Below are 26,253 nucleotides of genomic sequence, written 5' to 3'. Positions count from 1 at the left end.
AGGTAAAAAGCTATCTAAAATCTCATCTTTTGAAAGCAGTAAAACCCTTTTCATTTTTATAAAAAATTTTCAGTAAAGACAACATCTAATATAACTTACTTTATCTCCTTCGATTCAGTAAATGTTTTTAAATTAGTACCAATGTATTTTTTAAACTGAGTCAAAATATTCTCTCTATGTAAGCTAATGGTCCAACAGCATAGACAGGACCTACTGTCTACATAAGTCGTTTTCAATATATACATTAATTTATTCAACAAATATTTACTGAGTGCCTACCATGTGCCAGGCACCTATCAATGTCTGGCATAAACAAAAATCCAAACCACACAAATTTTAGTGAGAGAATCCAGAAAATAAAGTATACAATGTATCCAGTGATAAAAGATGATCTAGAGAAAAATGCAGCATAGAAAGGAGATAAAGAGTGCTGGGCTAGAGCATAAGAGAGAGAATACCACTTTAAATCAAGTGGTCAAGGAAAGACTCAGTCATCAGAATAGAAGACCTGAAAGAGATAAAGGAGATAACCACAGAGAAACCTAGGGAAGAACAAACTAGTCACAGAGAATAATGAGTACAAAGGTCCTGAGACATAATCACCTCTTTCATCTTTTCCGCTAACCACCAATATCAAAACAAGTGGCTAACCTTATCTGCATATATTAGCTTGGTACAGCAAAGACACTGGTATTTCAAGTAGCAATGGTAACATGAACAAAAGAAGCAAATGGGGTCCAAAGAATTCAGAAAAATATGGAAAAAATGGTGTTCACTGAATTCTGAGTTAATGTGTGGTAAAACCAAAGTTAACTACCAATGTCCTTAGAAATATTCATCAACAGTTCTTTCTGCACAGTAAGCAAGTTGTACACTTCTCTTTATTTGAAAAAGGAAAAGAATTATAGACTATATCATACTAATTTCAAGAATATGAGATTTAAGAAATTGACTTTAAAACTGAAAAAATGTTAGTCACTTTGCCAGGTATTTTAGGTATGTTTTTATCATTCAAATATTATTGGAGAGTCTTATTTTTTTGTCCTCATTTTACAATGCAAATGCACGAACATTTCATCTTGACACCACTGGTCACCCCTGAAAAAAAAAATCTATCAAGAGAATGCAGACTAATTAAACCTCTAGTCTAAGGATATAATGACTTGACTAGAACTCTGCAATATCCAGTAATAATCATTTAGATTTCCAAACTGAGTACCTCAACATCAGGTTAGAAAAAATTTTTTAACAAACCACAGTGAGATACCACTTCACACCCACTAAGATGGCTATAATAAAAAAGATACTAACAAGTGCTGACAAATACATGGAGAAACTGGAACCATCACATACTAATGATGGGAATGTAAAATAGTGGAGGTACTTTGTAGAACAGTCTGGCAGTTCCTCAAAGGCTCAACACAGAGTTATCACATAACCCAGCAATTCTAATCCTAAATGTACACTTTAAAAAATGAAAAGTGTGTACACAAATGTTCAAGCAGCAATACTCATAATGGCTTCAAAGTTAAAATAACCTAAATGGATAAACAAACTATCATATATCCATACAATGGAATTTAGCAGTAAGAAAAAGAAGTACTGATATATGCTACGACATGGATGAATCTTCAGAATATTATGCTAAAGGTAAGAAATGAATCACAAAGGATCACATATTGTATCATTTCATTTATATGAAATGTCCAGAATAGGCAAATCTATATAGATAGAAAGTAGATTAGTGGTTGCACATGGATGGGAGGAGTTGGAAGGAAATGGGGCTAATAACCACTAACAGGGACAGAGTTTCTTTTTGAACTGATAAAAATGTACTAAAATTAACTGTGATGACTGCACAACTCTGTGAATATACCAAAAACTATTAACTGAACAATTTAAATGTGTGAATTGCATGGTATTTGAACTGTATCTCAAAATTTTAATATATAATATTTTTATTAAGTCATAATTTTTCAATAGACATAAGAAAAAAGATCAACTAGTTACCTGAGATCTTCTGAATACTTCTTAAAGATACAAAACCTTTTACTTGGACGGTTGCTATGAAAGCTGGGAGACACAAAAGAGATTTTATTAATTTTATTACACGTAAATCATACTAATTTATAGCTATATATCAAGTCTATACTTAAATTTCCAGTTTTGAGTAAAATATCATGCTATAAATAATAAAATAATGTTTGTCATCCCTGTTTAACTCAACATTTAAACTTACATTCCATTTTATCTATTTATTTTCTAGTGACATGTATTTCCCTAAGCATATTCTCGCATGATCAGTACCTCATCTTCGGATGAAGAAAGGAAATACGCAAGAGTTAAAAAAAGCACACCAAATTATTTCTTCATCTGTTAAGAGTTGAAAACATAAAAAGATTAACAAAATTTATGTGAATTATGCAACTGTGTAAAACGTATCTTCATTTGGACAAGGACTGGGAGAAAATGTGTAAATATAAAAATAATTACAGTAGCAAATAAAGATTATGAATACAAAAAAGAGTTGAAAACAATTTAAAATTTTTGCTAATAACATTTCTGCTATAATATGAATGGTCATCAATAATAATCATTCTTTAAATCATTTTCCAATCTTAACATATTCACGCCAAGGGAGGGGAAGCAGACTCCAAATGATCTTGGAAGTAAACAGTACTTGAGCTAAATGCCACTGTTTACCACTTGTAAAATTAAATAAACATTTAGAGAATTCTTTACAATTACTAGTAGAGGTTTAAAAAAAAAATTAAAGCAGAACTCAAGAGCTAAAACAACGCTTCTCCTAAACAGAGAACAGAAAATCCCTAACCACTTTGTAGCCAATGAGAATAGCTTTTATACACCCTTTTAAATCTGATAAGGAAAGCTTTCCTGTACTAGAAAACCAGGATTAGTTTAGCACAGGACTACTTAGCACAGATAAAAGCGGAGTCATAGACTAATAACTTCAGCATCACCTGAGAGCTTATTTAGAAATGCAAAGTCTTATGCCCCCCACAAACCTACTGAATTTATCTCTGGCAGTGGGGCCCAGGACTGTTTTAACAAGCTTTTCCAGTAATTCTTATGCAAGCTAAAATCTGAGGAGCAGACTTAGAGTAGCTAAAACACCAGGTCAATTGTGAGTCTCAGATACAAGGTAACCATAATCAGGGGAGCATGCATGTATGGGAAAACAAATACTCTGACCAGCTATAATCCCCAGACAATATACTAAAAAGCTTTCTAATACTCATTTCTTCAATCAGGGGATAACTACTATTATTAAGAGTTTAAAAACTCAAAGTAACATCACAAAAATAAAGGGATTTTTTAAGAACAGAATGTTAGGAGGTTGGGAAACAGTGAAATTATATGCAACAATTTGTGCACATAACTGTATTTCCTCAGAGGAGTATGTCCAAGATTTTATCTGATTCCCAAAGAATGTGAACCAAATAAGATTTTTTAATGAGATTTAAAAGTTATTTTCAAAAGCTTTCTTCCTTCTCCTCCAACAGACTATTTTGATTTCTTTCTTTATTTGGTAAGAGGAGAGAAAAGATTATAGTTTAGGGTCTTTTTGATGGTTTCTCTTTCTGTCTATAACTTGTACCTTATTAAAATGTTGGTAATTTTAAAACTTTAGTTGTCTGAAATCATTTCTGATTTAGAATTGCTACCTATAAAAAAGATTTATACTGACTAGAGGTTGATGATATACAATAATAAAGGAAAGTTGTCTGCCTCAGAGTTCACCATCCAGTGTTCGGCAGTGAAGGTAGTCAACAGGCAGCTGGCACAGGATGAAGGCCTAACAAGTATCTGTTAAACAAGTGAATACATATTCATAAATAATTACCATAAGATAAACATCAACAGTGACACGTACAAAGGTTTGTGGTTGCATGAAGGAAAGCTGCAGGTAAGTGGAAAGGCTAGGTAACAGTCAGTAGCACATTTCAGTGAAGAGGGTCCCTATGCTGCCTCACTCCAGACAAAGCAAAGAGCAAGATATGGAAGGATTTTCAAGAAAATAAGAGTTGAAGGCACAGGAAAAGTAGTTAGAAATTAGATATTAAAAGGGCTTATATTCTCCACAAAATTTGAACTTCATCATATTAATGTTAGGAAGAGCTGAAGGATTTTAGGCCAAAAAATGACCTGACCAGTTATCAGTAACAGAAGGAAGGAAGAAATGAAAAAGGGGCCAGGGGTGGGGTGTAGAGAAGAGACCATTTATGATGCTACCATAATAATCTAACTGTTCTTCTAATGACTCTTATTTAGTGCCAATAAATCTGTATAAAACACATAATGAACTATTTTTAGCATATCTTATAAAAATTAATTCAGTAATTTGTCTTATCCATTGTATAGGAACAAACTGTTACACCAGCTTTCTTTTCTCTTGGAGAAATTTTAAATCATCCTTCAAAGCCTAAGTGAAATGTCATTTATATGTCACTTTCCCTTATTTGTTGTTTAAAGAATCATCCTTACCTTCTCTGTGCTCTAACAGTCATTTGTTTATCACATTAAGTTAGGTAAATATATCTCTCCAACTAACTTGTGAAAATTAAAGCCAAGGACTTTATCTACAACATTTAATAATGACAACTTAGAAACAAGAGCTATAATTACTTAAAAAAAAGAAAAGAAAACATGATTTGGGATCAGCAGTCACAGCACCAAATCTAAGATATTAAAAAAAAAAAGCTTTTTTAAACAAAATGAGATCTCACTAGAGTTCTTTTTGGAATTTCAGATTAAAAGTTTCTTAAATAACCTTCTTAGGATAATTTTTTTTAAAAAGCTGTAATTACTTGAATACCTCCTAGGTGCAAATCATTTTATCAAGCACTTTAAGTACATTTTCTCTAATAACCACAATAACTTTCTCTTCAAGAAAAGGAAACGAGGAGTCAGTTAAGAAGTTGCCCAAAGTCACACAGGTAATAAATAAATGAGGAAGCCTGGATTCAAATCCAGATTTGTCTGATTCTTCACCACCAGTTTACCGTACTTCTTAGCAAATAGTAAACTCCGCTAGAAAAAGAGATATTTAGTACTTATATCTGTTAACTTAATTCTATTACATGTAGAGAAAAGCTTTTTTATACATAATGCTGAAGAATAATAGCAATATTACACAGAGATTTGTTTGCATTTTTTTCCAGGTGATTTCTATTGCTACCTAAAAGCTGTAAGCAAATAAGGTGCAATAATTTAAACCAAACCCAAATAATGCCACCTTTAAAAAATTCACTTAAAATTTATATCTTTAATGATGCCCTTCTCTGTAAAGAGTCTTATTCCACAAATGTTCCTACGGCATCATGGTTTTTTTAATATCCCCTTTTGGGATTTTATTTGGAGCATTCTATAATTATAATAATTGACTACCACTTGCTGTTTGTAATGTGCTAGGTGACATGGTGAGTATAAAGAACCCCTCTTTCTCAAGGAGATAATACAGATATAAACAAATATAATAAACAACAGACTAGATGAATGGCACACAACTCAAAGTAAGAAATGATCCCTGTGAGTAAGGTAAACTGAAAGGAAGAATGGTGCATTCCAGGGACCAAGAAAGAATCATGAAAAGCCACTGTCAAAAATGAGTATGGGAGAAAGCTTATTCTGGGGAAGAGCAATCAATTTATGGGGATGAGAGTTTTTCTAAAATGGATTGGGGCAAATATGAGACTGGAGGGAAAAAGATCAGTTGCGAGTACAGAGGTGGAATATGATAGGGATTAAAAGCACTCATCCTCTGGAGAAAATGAGGTTTCTGTTCATACAAAACTCAAACCTATCACAAGGATCCACACTGGGCAGAGACAGTGATAGGCCTTTCAGTGGGAGATACTTAATTCAAGGAATGAAGCAGAGAAAAAGGGAAAAGGGATTTACCAAACTCCAGGATTGGCAATGGAAACTTTCAGTTCCATATGAATCTAACAAAGACTAACAACGTGTGTGATGACAATGAAGCGCACGGTTGGGGCTCACTGGGAACTGGGAAAAGGGTAGAAGGGAGTTGGGCTAACTGGAAATGTTCTGGAATAGAATGGGATTTAGAGGTTCTATTGGACAGGTGAGAAACCTATGATAAATGGGAGAGGGAAGGGTGAAATGACTTTTGGTTTAGGAAAAGAAAATATTTTAAAATTTGATCCCCTATAAATTAAGGGCATAAGTAAAGCTGTATTTGGGCAGCCATGTATCTGTCATAGAATAAGGGATTTTCCACACTGAAGTATACTCAAGGAGAAAGGATGCTGGGGGCCTGTTAGAGGAAATGGATTACAGGTGTAGTCCACTGCAGCTGGGAGGCAGAGTGGCAGAATGCGGAAGGTGCTGTCTCAGGAAGCCATGAAGCACACTGGCACATAAAGAGAACTTCACAAGCTTAAAAAACTTGGGACAACGTATTTTTTCAGCTAGTGTTCCACATTCACACAAATGATGCCTTGAAAGAGTATTTGGATGGTAGTTATGTGAATTCTATAAAGATAATGTTCGGTTTGTTTATGTTCTTTTTAGATGCCAGTGAGTCAAAGGTAAAAATATCTATTAAATAATTAGAAAGATAGAGTTAGATCTCAGGAAAACTAAGGATTGAAACTGAAAGATTTAAAGTTGAAAGGCAAAGTGACAGTGGTCACAGAGAAAGAAAATGTAAAGAGAGAAGAAGAGTTGAAGGAAACAAATTTTAAAATGAGATAGGAGTAGCCAAAAAGGAAGAAAAAACAACAGTGCTAACAGTTTAACACAAGCCGAAGAGGATAGTTTCAAAAGTGAGTGACAACAATGTCGAATACTTGAAAGAAGTCATGGAGTACTAAGAGTGAAAAAAAGTTGAATAAATGTTGTGATAAGAACATGACAGAAAATCTTAAAAGGGGCAGGGCTAGTTGGTAGGTGAGGATGACACTCAAATTAAAAGGTAAAAAAATGAATCACAGATAAGCTAGTAACAAACATTTTTTAAAAATATTCATGGTAAGAAGAAGAAAAGAAGTAAGGAAAGTAGGTGGTAAGGACAAATCTCCCTCATCTTTAAAAAAAAAACAAAACCTGAAAATGTAAGCAGAAGAAACTGGTAGAAGAGATGAAGTTGCAAGTTAACTGAATAAGGTTGTGGAAGAACTAGAAGAGGTAAGTGGCAGGGTTAACTTTACAGAAGTGGAACATGTTTGATTTCTGAGATCAATGTCTAGATGAAGGTAACACGAAAAACTCTGAGGTTGAAAAGATTAATTAAAAGGATGACCTCCAACTGAGTAATTAGTAGGCCAGGTTAACAACTAAGAGAAGCTAAAATAAAATCTTTATAGTACTAAAAAATGGTTTAATTAGGTACTATAGGTAAAAATAAAGTATTTAAAAATAAAAAGTTAGGACTCAAAGTTAAAGATCATGGGTCAAATACAGATGGCCAATAGGCACATGAAAAGATGCTCAACATCACTAATTATTAGACAAATGCAAATCAAAACTACAGTGAGGTATCACCTTACACCAGTGAGAATGGCCACCATCAAAAATTCTACAAATAATAAATGCCGAAAAGAGTGTGGAGAAAAGGTAACCTTCCTATGCTGTTGGTGGGAATGTCATTTGTTGCAGCCACTATAGAGAACAGTATGAAGGTTCCTAAAAAAACTAAAAACAGACCTACCATATGATCCAGCAATCCCACTCCTGGGCATATATCCAAAAAGACAAAACCTCTGATTTGAAAATATATATGCACCCCAATGTTCATAGCAGCACTGTTTACAACAGCCAAGACATGGAAGCAACCTAAGTGTCCTAAAGAAGATGTGCTATATACATACACAATGGAATATTACTGAGTCATAAAAAAGAATGAAATAATGCCATTTGTAGCAACATGGACAGACCCAGAGACGATCACACTAGGTGAAGTCAGTCAGACAGAGAAAGACAAATATCAAACGGTATCACTTATGTATGGAATCTAAAAGATTGATACAAATAAGCTTATTTACAAAACAGAAACAGACTCAAGGACCGAAAATAAACCTATGGTTACCAAAGTGGAAAGGAGGGAGGAGGGCTAAATTAGGAGTTTGGGATTAGCAGATACACACTACTATATATAAAACAGATGAAAAACAAGGACCTACTGTACAGCACAGAGAACTATACTCAGTATCTTCTAATATTCTGTAATGGAAAAGAATATGAATATGGGAAAGTGTATGTGTGGGTGTGTGTGTGTATATATATATATATATATATATATATAAAATATACCCACACATATATGTATAACTGAATCACTTTGCTGTACACATGAAACTAACACAACACTGTAAATCAACTATACTTCAATTAAAAAAAAAAAAAAACCTCCAAAAAGAAAAAAACTGTGAGTCAGAGTTGAGTGAATCAAGTACTGTTTGCTAGTCTAGAATTGAGCACAAAGGTCAGAAAAGGCAGCTGTTCAAGTCTTTGGCCTTTATGCCAGGTGAGCATGACTAAAGGTATAAAGAATTCTAGAACAAAAACAAAGCAGCACCCAAAACAGATGGTCCTGAAGGTGAGGATGACTATCAAGTTATATGGCTGCTGCTGGACTGGAAAAAGGAATCAAAGTCCTGAAAGTCCTGGGGTATTGAGAATTCAAAAGAAATGAACAGTATATATGATAAGATTAAAATGGTACTGTGGTAATAAAGGGGGTACAGTAACTTAAAGGTTGATGTAATGCACTGTCACTAAAGAAGTAAAGGTACCAAGAGGTCAGGCCAGTCATCAAGGGAGTTAAAAAACTGTGAGAGAGGTGCTGAAGCCATCAAGAAAGGTGGGAGAATCCCTGAAAGGAGCAGGTGATAATGACCAGAAAGTAACATAGATGTGATGTCATGATCTATAAGAAAATCACTTTTATTAGTTATACTTTAATACTAACTTTTGCAAAGCTGAAACCTCACTTCAAAAAATCAACTTACTGTCTTATATCTGAACAATTTTCAACTATTTTGTTTGCATTTTTTTATTGAAGTATAGTCAGTTTACAATGTTGTATCAGTTTCTGGTGTACAGCATAATGCTTCAGTCATACATATACATATATATATTCATTTTCATATTTTTTCATTATAGGTTACTATAAGATACTATTTTTAAACAAATAAAAATCCATTTTGAAGTATGCCCCTACAAATGAGATACAAATGAAAATACGGAGGCTGTAAAGGCTTTCTCTACATAGAGTAAAATACTAGGTACTCACATAGTCTATGTTGAATGAATTAATGAAAAAGAAATCCAACAGTGGCATCATTACTGAAACAGTCTCTCATTTCACTGAATGACTGCAAGGATAGATGACTTGATGGACAGATAGGCAGAACGATTACAGAGAAAAAGAGAGGGAAAGATAAACAGACCCAATAAAGTTCCTAATATCACTGAAAATTCTGGAATCTCTCAAAGTGACTGCTTTGAAGAGAATAACACTCATGAGATGACATGTATTTATTTCATAAATATATTTAAAACATTTAAGTTTTTGTCTTTGTAAGTAACCACTTCAAAAGTTCTACAGGAAAAAAAAAATTCCCATAGAAAAACTATTTTCCCTAACAAACCTATCCTAATTTCATTAGCCTAACTGTTCTTATAATTTGAATTCTAATAACCTTATGAATAACTATGCTGAAAAATAGTACCAGGCATCAACCTAGAAGTTCTCTAATGCTCCTGAAAAGGAAAAAAAAAAAAAAACTAGCTTCTATTAGGGTAACTGTTTTCAAAACCAGACTTGCTGAACTGTAATTTTAATCGGTAATTATAGATGTTTAACTCATCTTACCTCATCATATGATTCACATAGGCTTTGCTACAGCTAGTGTTGTATCTGCAAAAACTACAATGGACATATGTAGGAAAGTGGTTTGCAAAATCTTTTATTTCAGAACAACACTCAATGCACTTGTGAACTCCCCGACGATACCTTATGGAAATACAAAGAAAATGATAAAAACATATTTTAAAACAAAAATAATTAGGAAGAGTCATCTTATGTTCTGTTAATTAAAGCCAAGGTGTTTAAAATAATATCTTTAAACAAAGACTTATTATTTGAAAAATCTCCTATGGAACAAGAGCTAGAAGTATAAACAATCTAAAATTAGCTAACGTTTCATACCAGAATAAGGAGATTAAGTTAATTCAAATATCACAAGATATAAGCGACAACATATAATGCCAGTGGATATTATAGAAATACCAATGAATACTAGATAGAAAAAACAGTAATTTAAGTACTGTTCAACAGTTGTAAAAAATACTTTTTTATTATTTGCCTGACCTTTAAGTGACAGTATATAAATGTACAAGAGAGTTGTATAATGGGGTAAATTTATATTAAATAAAGTCTTCATACTTAAAATTAAACTAGTATTGTGTATCAGTAATAAAAGATTACCTTAAGTTCCTCAATGCTGTATTGACTTTACTTTTTTTATTGCTACTAGCCAATGTGCTTTGTTTCCTTTGCATATTAGAAATTTTTGATTTGTATTTAGATTTACTTCCATTAGGCTTACTTGCATTAGGTTTACTTGCAATGGGTTTAGCTGTATTAGGTTTACTTGTGATAGATCTTGTGGGACTTTTAGCAGTTATATTTTTAGTCCTTGGAGGTGAGAGCTGAAGGGTAGAAGTGCTTGCACTAATGGAAGGTGTAGTTGAAGATCCTGATTGAAGGGGTCCAACTGAAGCTCGAATAGTAACCTACAAAAATTAAGATAATATTTGCTTTAGAAAATTAATCACTGCATTTGTGTTAAAATATTAGTACATAACAAAGAGTTAAACCAAGGGCAAGTATAAACTACAACTGGATTAATTCTTCCATTTATTCTAAATGTTCATACCAATTAAATGAAATTAAACTTGATATTTATTCACTCATAGTATTACATTTTTGTATTTGATATCAGTTTTACGTTAACAGTTATTAATGGATAATTAGGTGTTAAAGCAAGTTATATGAGCACATTAAATATTAAAAGAGCACATTCCATAGCTATTTCTATGCTCTGATACAACTTTTTAAATTTACAAACATAGAGATCAAAATTGCAATCTCAAAGCCTAAAAATAACCTTAGAAAGGCCTGGATTACCTTTTGACAACTATAAAACAAACAGATCTACAATAAATATGATTTCCTCTTTCCAGGGGCTCATTAGGCAGGATGTACATTTACAAAAGTTATGGGAGGGGTTATATCAATTCATTATACTGCACGGAGAGTTTAATAATATTTAGAATTTCCCTAAAGGGAGCTAATATAAGGCTTATTTTTTACTATTCAGAAATTATATTTGCTGGTTGACAATGGAAAACACAACTGCCTACCAACAGTCTCATTGATCATTTGACTATACTCCTATGTATTTGGGGAACAGTCTATGAGGAAGTATAATGAAAAACATGTGGCTTGGTATCATGGTAAAAGCACTGGACTGGGAATCAAAAAGCCTGAGATTAAATCTAATACTACTCCTTCCTAGCCATGTGACCTTAAATAAGTAATTTATCCTTTTTATCTAGAGATTCTTTATCTAGAATAAGGGACAATATCTGCCTTGTCTACTTCTGTGGATTACTATATGGATTAAATAATAGAATGTATGAAAAAGCACACCAAAAGCCTAATTCTAAGGTGCTATAAAAACATTTAGTATCATTATTATTATCATCATCATCATTATTAAGGGAAAGGAGAGAGGACTGCACTGCTTACATTAGTGTTGTGCATGTCTAGTCCCAGCATGGAATGAATGGATTGTAGGGAAGGATGCTGGATAGCTTCTCTTGCTCTAGGTCTTCAGAGCATGGCTTTATATTGTTTTAGTTAAATTCAAATAACAGACATACCCACATTCAAAGGTAAGTACCCAAAGCCAAATATAAATGCTTTGGGGATTATTTCACTTTGGATTATCCATGCCTCTGTTTCCCTCCACTGGAGCAAATATTCAAGAGCTGACTGTATATAAAGAAGTCAGAGAAAACAGAGGTATATAAGGCAAAAAGGGAAAAGGAAGTTACAGTCATCAGTATGCAGTCAGACATGTGTTGGCTCACTTAAAGCATAATGCTATCCAGCAGCAGAACTTGCTTCTCTTAGAGGAGATTCAGTAATAACCACTTCAGTAAACACCTGAGAACCTACGGCATTCAAGGTTCTGTATATACCAGATGCTGAGGACACAAAGATAACTAAAACACAATTCCTGATCTCAAGCATCTTATAGTTTAGCAGATAAAACTGACATATTCAGTGCCAACTGGAATAGCTCAAGAATAGCCCAGGTAATGTTAACACAACCCACCGACCCAGGAACAGTTAACCTTGTTACACTTTTTACAAATGAATACCACTCTAGCATAGCATACACTATTGACCAAAAAACAATGGTTAGAAGACATTTTCCTAAACATAAGAAATAAAATCTTAAATTAAAAACTTAAAATATGAAACCACTTTTTAAAGTATTATATTCAATAGATAAAACCAGGCAGGAGTTATTTTTATTATCATACAAAATGTTAAAATACGACATATGTGAACTTACTTTTGTTCCAGGAGGCAATCCTTCTAGTTGTTTAGGTTTTATAAATGTCCGATGGTGCTGAGTCTTGTGATCCATTTTCTCTTTGCATGTCAAAAATTGCAGCCTGCATTTTGTACAACGATGTATTCCTTTTTTCTGTTTAGGAAAAAGAAAAAGGGAAGAAAAATAATTTCTACAACCACAAATCCTGTGTCCCAAAACTGCTCTGGTTTCATTATAATGATACTAAATAATTTTAAAACTAGTATTTTACATCTCCTAGCATAAATAATAGCAAAATATTATTTTATGTTTTAAAACACTCTTTGCATTAGTACACTCTTTGCATTAGTATTTACGTTTCAAAAATGTGTTACTATACAGAAAATGAACATGAAATTGTATCAATAGATTCTAATGAAAGTTCTCTCAACACTGGTATGAAAGCTCTTTTAATTATAATTTAAAAATATTTAGACTTATGATACTGTGAAAATGAGCCGTACTATATTTTTTTCCTAGAAAAAAGTAAATTCTTTCTATTTTTTGCTATTTCTTGTTGGTTAACAAGTTGGAAAAGTAAATTCAAATATCTAATCAGACATTTCAAAGAAGTTTGTTATAGCAATGGTTGTATAAAGCAGTGCTATCTAATAAAACTTTCTGCAATACTGAAGACATTTTAGAGTTGCACTGTCCAATATGACAGCCACTAGACAGATGTGGCTATTGAGCACCTGAAATATGTCAGGTGTAACTGAGTAACCAAATTTTAAATTTTATTTAATTTTAATTAATTTAAGTTTAAACAGCTACATATGGCTAGTGGCTACAACACTGAACACTGAACAGTGTGAATATGGAGGCATAAATCAGAATAACTACTCCCAATCTACTAACTGGTTGAGACCCTTTGACTAAGTCCCTTCTCAAACCTAATCCTGTTATTCCACAGATAGGAAATAGGACCCAAGAAAAATCTAAATCACTTTCCCATAGCTATTTACTGACACTGCCAGACTCCGGATCCAATGTTCTTTCTACTATACAGTATCAACTACAATCTTTACCTATGTGCTCTCATTAATTTGAAAATTATGTATGTATATGCATATATATATATAAAGTGAAACAACATATAAATACAAAAGAATGTTTTCTCTAAAGCTGAGATCTGCCAGATACATCACTATTTCCATTAAAATACAACCAATCATTTATAAAATTCAAATAGGTAATACACTGGGTAGTACTAAGCACAGTTACTGGCTCACAGCAGGCATTTCATAAATAAAAGTTCTTTACAAAATTCAAAGCAATATATAAATTAATATGTTTGTACCACTATTCTAGGTGCACCTTAAGAGTATTTTTAGAAGTGGGATGCAATGGATTATATGGGAGGTACAGGCAACTCAAACAAATTCACTTATATGTGCTCAAAGAAGAATAAAAAAAAGTGAAACATTGGGCAAGAAACAGATACTAAGTCAACAGGACAAAAAGAAGTTCTCCAAAATCCAGTACCTAGAAATCTTCTATCCACAATCGCTCCCTAGTTACTGCATCATTTCATGGCTTTAAATATCATTTATCTAACTGCCCAGTTGACATTACTACTTGATGTCTAATACTCATCTCAAACCAATATAGGCAAAACTGAATTTTGCATTTCTTCCCTACCTCCCTGCCCCCCCCCAAAATATGTTCCTTCCCCAGTCTTCACCATATGACAGTATATGAAAATTCTATTCTTGTAACTGCTTCGAAAAAAACTTCTCTCTCATATCCCGTATTGAAACCATTAATGAAACCTGGCAGCTCTACCTTCAAAAACTGTCATGATATATTCACTTATTACCTCCAACGACTGCTACCATACGTGTCCAAGCCACTCACCTTGACTATAACCTCCTATCTTCTCCCTGTCATGTTCTTTCCTCCCTATGGCCTATTCTCCCCATAGCTGCCAGTGATCTTTCACATGCTTAAAATGCTGATGCGGAGGATGCTACAGCTTAGTGGTAGAGCACATGCTTAGCCTGCATGAGGTCCTGAGTTCAATCCCCAGTACCTCTATTAAATAAAATAAAATTTAAAAATAACACTAATTATCTTCCACCCACCAAAAAAAATGTTGATGGTTTTCCAAAGTCCTGAATCTGGTTTACAAGTCTCTCTATGAATTGGCCTGCATTCTATTGCTACAACCTTATGTCCTACTACTTTTCCTCTTTATACTTTACTCTGCTCCCATTCTTTGAATGCCCAGGTATACATTCACTTCACTCCCTATATAACATTACCTCTTCTAGATTTCCACATGGATTACCCCTTTATTTCCTTCAAAGAGGCACTTTTTGACCACTATATATACAAAACAGCAACCATTTCTCCACTCCCACCATCTCCCCAATCCTTAGCAGTCCTCATCCTCCACATTTTCCTTCCACAGTACTTATCACCAGCCACAGTAAGATCACAGGATACATTCAAACATAAGCACACATGTATATATTCTTTTTTCTCCACTATAATCCAAATTTCACAGGACACAAATTTTGTATTGTTCACTGCAATACAGTACCTAAAAGAGTCCCTGGCACCTAGTAAGGCACTTAATAAATATTTGTTAAATAAATGGATAGTGAGACAGAAAGCAAGAGACTGACAGTACGTAAGAGCAGCAGGTACAATTTAACAAGCTCAAAATGTCTGCCACTCCATTCAGTGAACATCTGGCCAAAATCCTGAGACAGAAGAATACATTAATCTACTATTCTTAGCTGGATACAACTCTGGCACATCTCTCTTGTTTATGTATGCATTTCAGTGTGCAAAAGGTGATAAAGAGATAGTACATTTTTTAATAACATGATGTTCAACCAAAGAAATAGTGATCTATTTGAAGGGTAGAGAAGTAATTACATGTTGAACTTTTTTAATAAGCATACTACACTGTTTGGGAGATATGAGGGATATAAGGGTAATTCTGACTAGAATTCTGACTACAATTTCTGACCCTAGACCCAATACCAATGTGAAATCTGACTCTGTGGTAAAACAATAAAATCTTGGGCTCAGAATTCAAATTTTTAACTCTGCATTTTATTAGGCAATATGATACTGAGCAACTTACTTACTCCAAAACGTTGTTTCCTGTCTATAAGGGTGATTGTGAGGATTAAACAAGATATTGCATGTAAAGCACCTGCTACTGTCATAAAGTAAATGACTGCATATGTTGACTGCTTACTGTTTTTATTAAAGATGTAATGAACATGTTTAACACATCCACAATCACTTTCATTATTTCTGAAGAGTGATATAAACTGGATTGTTAGCACTAAAATCACCCAAGACTTAACAATATATCCTCTTAAAGAAACGTTACAACCAAAGTCTTTTAAGACAATAAAATGAGCCATAGAGTCAGCAATTCTTATTATCTAATACTGCACCAATAATGTGATCTCAATTATAAGTTTTTGCTCAGCTATGGTTTTCCAGCCTTTTGTAAATAATCATACAAATTGTAAATACCTTGAAGGATGACTAATGGTTGTTCTTATTAATGGAGTCTCCTCTCTTAATTACTGGTTGTCTACCTAGTAGGTACTCCAGAAAAACAGACAAACAAACAAAAAACAACTGGACACCCATAGGAAGTGAAGACATAAAACTCAGGTATAAAAACTGATTATAAATCACATGGCCCACATAGTGGGCCCACATATTTCTTTCATTCTTTCCACATCCACATTTCACTCTGGAGCTTAGTAAAGCATATGGGAAAACTGATGTTAAAAGCCCCATAATGAAACAGAACTACTGTTTTATACTTCATTCTCCCTTTCAAAATTAAAGGTCAAAGATGAAATATAGAGTACCAGGAACAGTGTTTCTTAAACTCTGTTCCATAAATGTTAATAGATATTGTGCAAATAAAGGGTTCAATGGCCAAGTAAGTTTGGGAAAAATACATACTTTATCCCTTGCATAGAGATTTATAATATTCATTAGCATATTAAAATCTCTGAGGATTCTTGTTTTAAAAAAGAAATGAAACTGTTTAATTTTGTAAACCTAGGAATTTACCAAATTCTTTTATCATTAACACCTGACAGAACATTGCTGGAGAAACCTAGAATAGAAAGGTCTTGCCAGAACTTCTCAACGATGGGTGGCATCCTAGTCACAACATAGGTGATCCCGATTCATTTGGAAATTCTACTTTTATGATCTTTCCCAATTAAAAAACACAAGTCCATTTCATGATTATCTAATGACTAGAATGGAAAGCAAAGCAAGCACCAATGCTGAGTAAACTGACATGCCAATTTAATCAATAATAAGAAAAGGTAATGAGCTGATTAGTGAGGCGGCAAAACTTGATTACATGATCAGATTCAGTAAATCCATCGTCTTCTGGTTTTGGCAAAGGCACTGCTGTTGCTCTTTTGACCACTTAAGAACAGGATCAGTATTGCATAAAAGTTTTCAGCCCAAACAAAGGACGATTTAATTGCTTCAGGAAAAGAACCAGTAAATGTAACAACAGAATGAGAAAGAAGTGTATAAGCACTAATACTGGGTCCCAAAAATTACACAGCAGAACTGCCAGACGTCATCCACAAATCAAGCTATGATCTAAATATAGTTCTTTGGCAGAGTTCATATATCAAGAAATACATAAGTGTCATTACTGCTTCCTCCATCACTGGCAGCTATGAGACCACTCCTGGTAAATGATGCCAACATGTCTTCATACAATAAGGGGGCTAAAAGAAGAAGTAAAGTTTGAAGAGGAAGAGGAAAACAAGATTATGAGTTCTCAATTTCTTCTTTATCAGTTGAAACTCATCTTTTCCCCTGCTCCTGATAATAACCTTCAAAATCATCCCCATGCCCACTCAGACTCTGAAATATCCAATCCTTCAGCTATTCTTCCACTCATCTTCTCTTTTTCCCTTCAATCAAAGTTTCCTATTTCTAGCTATCTTTCAGAATTTTCATGTATGAGCCATATCATCACTAAAAAGGAAGCAAGAAAAAGAAGTGGAAGTTTAACAAATAATTTGGCATAAACTACAAATCAAACACATCATTTGGAACAACAATGCTTCCCTTGCAGAACAAACCTAACCATTGTTCTAAGTCATAATCTATCTTTTCTTTAAAACAACATGAACAAATAAGAACTTATAAATCTCACCTGATGCTTCATATAATGATGCATATAGGGTGTTGCAATTTTAATAACTTTGAGGCAAAATGGACATAGCAAGTTCTTAGTGTTTTCATGGGATGTTCTAAAATGAGTTTCTACATCAGAAAACGATGATGACCTATAATTGCAAACCTATCAAAAAAAGAAGATTTAGTTTAACTTGAAAATTTATAATGATATCCAATCACAAAGTAACAATGACAGGTCACTTGTTTAGAAGAATATGATGTACTATTATTAATTCATAATGATGCCTACATAACCAAGAATCCCAGTAATGCAAGCGCCAAAAGATCATCTTTGAGACAGAAGAGTTCAAAGTTTAGGGATACTTCCCAAAATATAACTAGATTCCCTTCTTTTTATCAGATATTTTTGTTACTCCCAATCTTGACTTGAAATTTCGAGTTCTGACACCTCTTGTCCTATAAAGTTCTTCCTGCTATATAAAATGGCATCTTCCTTTAGATTATATATGGCCTCCAGGCTATGGCAGTGACTATTTTTATCTTATTTTCAAACTATTCCTCCAAATTTGGAAAAATGCTAGTCCCAAAACATTTGGTAGGGTTCTCTGAAATAAAAGTATTTCATATTTTTCTTGGATGCCTACATTCTTCCATACATAGCAAGGTAAGTCCATGTTTGCCTTTCTGCCACAGGGTTTTTCTTTATCTAGTACAGGAGTGGTCAAACAACATCCTGTGGGTCAGTTTCAACTCTCTGCTGGCCCCACGTACAATACATGAGTTGTGCCAAGGGACTTTCTACTAATAAATTATTTATGAGAAATTATAATTTCATTAAATTAATCTAAATGGTTAGAAAAATAAAACAATATATATCCTGACAATTGAAAATTATATGAAATTCAAATTTCAGTTGAAATTTGATTCAAAGTTTTATTGAAACACAGTCACACCCATTCATTTACTTACTGTCTATGGCTGTCTTCGTGCTACAATGGCAAAATTAATTAGTTGCAACAGAGACCTATGACCCTAAAAGCCTGAATATTTACTATCTTGTCCTTTACAGAAAAAATTTGCTGACGCTTGGCCTAATAGTTTTACATCTTGTAACCAAAACAACAGATAACAAACAAATACCATGTATATAATAAAATATGTGTATACCTGGCAAATATACGGCATTTCACCAGGTTTATGATTGTCCTTCATATGTTGTAAAAGAATATGCTCTGTTTCAAATGATAATTCACATATTTTGCAAATGGCTAAAAGTGGGAGGAAAAAGACATTACACCATTTTAGTATGTATATATATACACACACACACAAGTATCGAATGATTATGTTGTACACTCGAAACTAAAAATTATATCAATTACTCCTCAATTTTTAAAAAAGTATCCTCTCAACGCAAACAAAAGATTATATATATATATAAATATTGTATATATCTATATCAACAATAATAATAACAGTAGTACTGGTAGTGGCAGTGGTGGTGAACAGTTACATAGTGATTAACTGTGTGTCAAGCACAGTTCTAAACACTTTACTTACATTAACTCACTTAATTTCTATAACAACATTATGAAGTAGGTATTTCTACTATCTCTATTATTCAAATACTAAGGAACTTGCTTGAGATCACATGAGGAACATATATTAAGAGGCAGAGCTGGGATTTGAACCTAAGCTGTCTTGCTTCAAAATCTGTGATTTTAACTACCACTGGATTTACTTTTCTTTTTCAAGTTCAAATGAAGGGCATTGACTTCATATTTGAAAACTATGTCATCTGAGGCTTCTAATTTAGTCCCCCACATATAACGCACAGGTTATTTACTCTAATGAATTATTTACAAGAGGGACTTTAATTTTAGTAATTTTTATTTTAAAGTTTATGTAAGTTAAAACTTAACTTCTTCAATTCTACTCCCAAATTTCAAAGTCTCTTTCTTATTTTTCTAATGTGCTTGTTCAGCTTTTCAGAGTTTATACTGTTAAAATCAACAATATTCAATTTTTAAACGAACTGTAACTTACTAGAAAATTCATGGGGGGTGTGTGTACTTTCAATGTGACACTGCAGTTGAAATGGTGTGGGAAACTGACGGTAGCAGTGCTGGCAGGTGGTGTGGTTTTCCCAGCTTTCACTGCTCTGCTTCTCAAGTTCCAAATGGTGTTTCATGTGGTTCATAAACCTATAAATGATTGTCAACAGGTGCAAAAATTCAGATTTAAAAACAAAATCTCACAAATAAATACTTGCATCTAAATCTTAAAATTACAGATACATTACTAAAATAAAATCTCAAAAAGCCTTAAAGTCCTCTGGAAAAGTGTGCACTTTAAATAAACACTTTCATTAAGTAGCTAAGTAAACATCTTTTTATCTTTGTTTTAAAATAATTCATTAATACCATTAATCTGAAATATCACTAATTTGTTCTCAATCATTTGAGATTATTAAAAATTTTAAGATAAAACAAGTTTATTTTCCATACAAGAAATACTACTTATATTTTTAAATAAAATACTGAAAGGAAGAAAACTACCACCAAAAGCAACTACAGAGTCATGAGAGAAATCTTTTAAGGCTGTGAAGATATACAATAGATTCCAGCTGCTTAAAAGACAAATTACTGGTATTTTTACTTGTGTCTTGGTTTCTAAATGCATGTAATAGCAATTTTAATGCCTACAATTACAAGAACCTTTTGTTTTATTTAATGATACTGGTTTACTGTTAGCATAGACTGCTCATTTTAACTTGCAGACTGTGCCCTTTGTAGGCAATGCCCATTTTTCAGTTTTAAATTCTGCTATTTCAGCTTCCCTAAAAGGCTTCTTATGAGCAGGAACTATGACCTTCAATAGCAGAGAGTGCAATAAAAATGGTATACCTATTTAAAAGAGCTTACTGAAGCTTTTTGCTGAATTTGAAAGTAAAGTTATTCAATCAAAGTAACAATTTTTAGACTGGGTCAACTATTAACAATTATTCACTTTGAGTTCCTACAGGAAATAATGTTGAAACTACGTGATGATGTCATCAATGTGGATAGCAATCATCATAAAGGTTATAGCATTTCTTTCTTTTTCACACCTCCACAATACTACTCCTTAGTACAGGTTATGGTGCACTTTGAAATATCTTTTAGTCTTCCTTTGGTTTCAACATCTGCTCTACAAACACCTACACTAAATCATAGTCTTGGCTAAACATTTACATGTAGAGAAAATGTCACGAGCCATTAAACTTTCAGCTCACAACTTTCAGCAATTAAAGTGTATCTATATAAAATAATCTCTTAACTAGCAAGTTTTCTCTCAGTTATTATATGAGCCCCCATTAGGAGTTCATACTACTTAAACCAACAGATGGAAATGAGGGAAACAAAAAAAAAGCAAGCATCTTGCAAGGATATTCACAGAACAAAATAAACCTGTTTCAGGTGACACTCCATATAGGAAAAAAAAAAAACCGTACTACAATATGTTGACAGGACAGCGAGTAGAAAGTTAGTTACCACTTTCTTACCATTCTCTACAAACATCAACTTACCCTCCTAGTTCTTACCAACAATGGAAAATATTACTTAACATGTCTAAATCCTTTGGTTATAAAGTATTTGCCATCAAGGTTACATTTACTAAACAATCAGTATCTCAAAAGATGTTCAATTCCTGAATGTTACCACATGTTCTTTGCTTAAAATTTCTACATTTTGAGATACTCTAGAAATATATAACTAGTATTCTGAAACAATGACAAAAAAAATTTTTTATTTTCATATGTTTAAAATTAATGTATTAATCTCAAAGGTAAAGCCAAAAAACTACTGCTGAAATAATTTCTAATATCATATACATAATATTTGAGTATAACAAAGATCTAAGCTGGTGAGCCATATTTCTATGCTTTTTACTATATTTATTAATATGATTTTTCTGGTGTATTTTACTAAAATGGGAAAAATATGGACTGGGGACAGAGCTCTACTGTAATATTGCTTCAGTGTTGTATCACATCCCTTCTGTTAAACTATTGGGACCATTAGCTATCTATGGTCATTAAAGTTTGAAAAAAGGGAGATAAAAGAAATGTGAAAACTCATGAAATAACATACGTTAGGTAATTTTTAAAACTATAAATATAAAGCACTATTATAAACAAAACAATAGTTTTTGGAGTGTATCACAGTGTATTTCAGGGTTTTTCTACATGCTTCTTCTTGTACTCAAGAAGAAATGCTAGGGTCTAGAAATAACCTATAGATGCCTAAGAACGCTATTACAAATAATAAGAGTTATCTCAGGCAACATAAAAAGGCATACATATGTATGTTTGTATACACACACATACACCTCATCTAAAAGAAATACACTGAAATCTACAACATACTTTGAAATGCATAAAAAAACAGTTTGAAGGATGAATAGATATATGATAAAGTAAGTACATTTAAATGCTAGTATAATCAACATGGTAAGTATACAAATGTCTACTATAAAATTTTTAAAACTTTGCTGTATGTTGAAAATTTTTAGAATAAAATGATGAAAAACAACCTTACCGAATATAAATGTCAAGCTATACGACCAAAGAAAAGTATCAGTCAATTCGTGTTTTTTACTTTGTTCTTGTTACTAACTCATTTATAGGCTGATAGCTACTAATATGCAATGTAACTCAAAGATTACAAAGTATAGGTCCCTAAAACTTAAAGGATACGTGTGGAAAATTTTCAAAATTTCACTGGAAATTATATCTTTAATTTTCACAGAGGTTAAAATTTAAAATCAAAGCAGTCATGTTTCCTAGAATTGGTACTTCTCTAAAGATCACTTTTCCTAAAAGGTAAATGTTCTAAAACTATAAATATTAACTGAAAGATTTGAGCATTAAATAAGATTAGTACATAAGAGGTCAAACTGGACAAAACATAACTAAGTGGTTCTTACGAAGAAAAATAAAATTCAAAGGCAGCTAAAAATCAAAAGTATCTCACGAAAATTCCTAGATCACTGATAATATCAGGAAAAGGAGCTAATTTTGTTTTATTTGAAATAATCTGTCCTTTCTTAAGTTATTTTAAAGAAATAAAACTAACTGAATCCAGGAGTCAACTTTAAAATACCAGAAAGGACAAAAGCTTTAAAATCGCTTATCTAGAATAGCATAAAAAATGTAAGATAAAGATATAACATTTAAATCTGTAGCATTATAATGGTCAAATAAATATAAAAATAAGTGTTTACATACCTAATATTATTTTTTAGAATTTTCAAGCAACTGAAGCATTTAAAGGTTGTGTAAGTCTTCTGTTCTTCCTGCACATCTCCTTCATGTTTTCCATAATAAAAGTCATTAACCAACATGATCAGTTTTCCTTTTTCTGAATCAACAGTTTTATTTTTATGTGCTGTACTTGAAAATTCTGTTTTAGCCAGTCCCAAAAAGTTATTTATCATGTCTGGACAACAGTACTGAAAGAGAAAAAAATAAAAGACTTTTTTATTCCTTAAAAAATTAGATAACAAAACATGATTTTTTGTTTACAACTAAGGCTAGACCATGTAAAGCTATGCTTGGCAACATATCTGGAAAAATATTCACCAAAAGCTAGTGGTGCCTACACACACTCAAAAAAATTCAAACAATAAACATCTATTAATAAACAAAAAAATTTTTTAAAAAAGAAAAGGAAAACTTTAAAATGAGGATGTGGCTATTGATCTAACAGTTTTTTTTCCTTGCAATTTACCTTTTCAGATGTACATATTTAATAATACTTAAATTAACTAACTAAACATTATTCATATCCATGCCATACAAAGTATAGAAAGGAAATGGAATTTTACATGCAATAATGTATGTTTAACTATCAAGTGATGTATTAAATTTCATAATATTTGCTTAGAACTGGACACTGAGCACAGCTAACGTTCCATTTCTTAGACTCAAGGTGCTGGAAAATGTATGGGGAAAAAATAAAGCATGAGTTACATCTTGAAATCTAGAATGCTTAATTAAATCTTTGAAGGGGAAATTTAGTTCCTCATGAGAAAAATCAAGATGTCATATAAATTGGTTCCAATCTGAATATTTCATACATAAGCTTTTTTCTTTCAACAAAGTATAACTAATTTATTCTACATAATTTTTAGTTTTAGAAGTTCTCTAGGGCAATTTTACTCAAAGGGCAATCCAAGGAAGACCTGTATTAGAAAAACCAGAAGTGCTTGTCAAAATGCTAATCCCTGGGCCCACTCCAAACCAATAAACCAACAGTGTCTAAAGGTAGGACCCAGAAATCTGTATTTTTTAATAAGCCACCAAGGTAATTCTTTTACAACATGAACCAACTGACATAAACTCTTCCTAAATGCATTATTTAGTGCATTATTAGCAAATAAGAAAGTCTGAAAATCTAAACACAACTCTATTCCATGTCTAAGATAACAACATCTGCTTCCTCTCCTGCCATACTAAAATGCTAGATTAGTGGTGAAACTTTCTGTGTCACATGGGAAGCCGGACTTTTCAAGCCAGACCTACAACATTTCCTTCAATTGTACTTAATTTTGAAACCTATAAAGGAAAAAAATGACCTAAAATAGACAAAAATCTAAAATAGATCCAAAAGAGATGAGGAAAAAATACTAAATAAAATGGACTGACAAAAAGTGACATCATCTGTGCTTAGAAGTTAAGGTTTCATCCATAAGCTAAATTAGGATAAATATATTAGTTCTCTAATACAATATGATCCTCTGTAGTCAACCACTCTGAACAACTACAGTTGAAATGAAATCACAATAAACAGAGGGAATTGAGAAAGATTTTGCTATCTATGCTTCTAGATTCTTCTTCAGACATAATATTAAGAGCTCACACTCAGGAAAGTCAAACTGTCATAAATATACTCATAAATGTTTAATAGATTATCAAATGTTTGTTCTTCCATTTTTCTTTTTTTTACAGAAAAGATAAGATCAGATTTTTAATGTAAACATATAAATCTCATTCACAGTATCTTTTAAACAATGTTTCAGATCCCTATAAAATAGCTGAATGATAAACCACTGACAAACAAGAATGAGCAAAGTGCATTGAACTAGGTTGGAGGATTTAGTAATTGAGAGGAAAGCAAAGTATCCTATAGAAAATATCCAAGAGGCAAGCAAGTTAAGAAATGAGAACCAGGCTTAGATTTAAAGTTTTATAGGAAGACAAAGCAAACTATGAATGGCATGGCTGAATTATGGCCCAAGACCAACTGGTCAATCTTCTACTCAGCCTTCGTACCCTTTGGTGCTAGAGCTTCACTGTAACCTCCAGTTCATCCCTTATTTCCTTGGGTTAGCCTTTATGTAAATACTTAACACTTTAATGCCACTTACTGTAATTTGACAAATAGCAGATACCATCTAAACGTCCTTTTCATCTTTACTCCTCCCAATATGGTAGTACCTAAAACTTTAGGTAGATTTTCAGCACAAAGAAGGTGGATGCCATTTTTAAACAGTAAAATAGAACTTCCTATATGATCGTCCTACGTAAGTCAGCATTTTCTCATTCTCTTCCTGAGATTCATCCAAAAGCCACAATAAGCAAATATGAAAATTTTTATTTTCATTGAAATTAAGAGTCAGATAGAATCCATAGACTCCACAACATATGAAAGCACTACCCAAGGAGCCAAGATCAGGCAGAAGACATGCAGTTGGAAGTAGGTCAGAGAAGTCCAAAGAATCCAATGTTAACAGATCTTAGAAAGTATCTGCAAAAGTATACATTCTCAAGATGAAATACATACCCTGAAGTGCAAATCTATATCCTTTATTTGCAAAACCAGGTACAGGAGCTGGGGCAAGAAAGATGGCTGAAGTTCTGCAAATCTCACTCGTTCAGTACAGAGAAGCAGAAAAGACAACACTACATATAAAATCAGACACACAAGTCATACTTGCAGGAAGCTTTCTACCCAGCAAGGAGTTGCATAAATCACCAATTAGGCTGTGTGATTATCCTTGCAACCCATGCTTCCCAAAAGGAGTCTTGTACAAAACAGCTAGCCCGAGAAAATCTAACTTGTTTAATATGATAGAAACTTACATCTAAATAAAAATACTTCAAGACAAAAGGAGGAAAATGTAAAATTCTCACAAAAACACCTTGGAGTAGATGCAGAGGGAAATACTGGCCAACATTTTTGCCACAAATTTAAAAAACTTAATGAAGTAACTATGTCTATTTGGAAGACCACAAAGCAAGAGATGTCAAGACAAAAAGAAGACAAAAAGAGTGGCAAAATCAAGAGGAACAGTAGAGGGGAAAAAAAAAAATCAGAGATAAACACAAGTTAGAAAAGAATACAGTGGTGAACAGATATTGGAAAATAAAATAAAGGATACTAGTAATGAGAAAAGT

The 26,253-nt window shown here is 32.8% G+C and overlaps 1 protein-coding gene across 7 annotated transcripts in view; it reads right to left on the bottom strand.

The window, feature by feature from the left end:
• ZNF280D (zinc finger protein 280D) overlaps window positions 1-26,253 on the bottom strand; it is a 241,826-nt gene that overhangs the window by 37,271 nt on the left and 178,302 nt on the right. For all 7 annotated transcript variants that reach the window (XM_072962374.1, XM_072962375.1, XM_072962371.1 and 4 more), the window contains 8 exons: window positions 23,083-23,306; window positions 19,860-20,017; window positions 18,981-19,081; window positions 17,830-17,976; window positions 12,636-12,770; window positions 10,475-10,782; window positions 9,860-10,000; window positions 2,011-2,073 (listed from right to left, as the gene is read on the bottom strand). In XM_072962374.1, the coding sequence (XP_072818475.1) occupies window positions 2,011-2,073; window positions 9,860-10,000; window positions 10,475-10,782; window positions 12,636-12,770; window positions 17,830-17,976; window positions 18,981-19,081; window positions 19,860-20,017; window positions 23,083-23,306 (1,277 nt within the window). The remainder of the gene's footprint in view (window positions 1-2,010; window positions 2,074-9,859; window positions 10,001-10,474; window positions 10,783-12,635; window positions 12,771-17,829; window positions 17,977-18,980; window positions 19,082-19,859; window positions 20,018-23,082; window positions 23,307-26,253) is intronic.

Source organism: Vicugna pacos, chromosome 6, assembly GCF_048564905.1.
Source record: "Vicugna pacos chromosome 6, VicPac4, whole genome shotgun sequence".
Taxonomy (NCBI): Eukaryota; Metazoa; Chordata; class Mammalia; order Artiodactyla; family Camelidae; genus Vicugna; species Vicugna pacos.
Note: the sequence above shows the minus strand (reverse complement) of the source record. Positions and strands in the feature narration are given on the sequence as shown.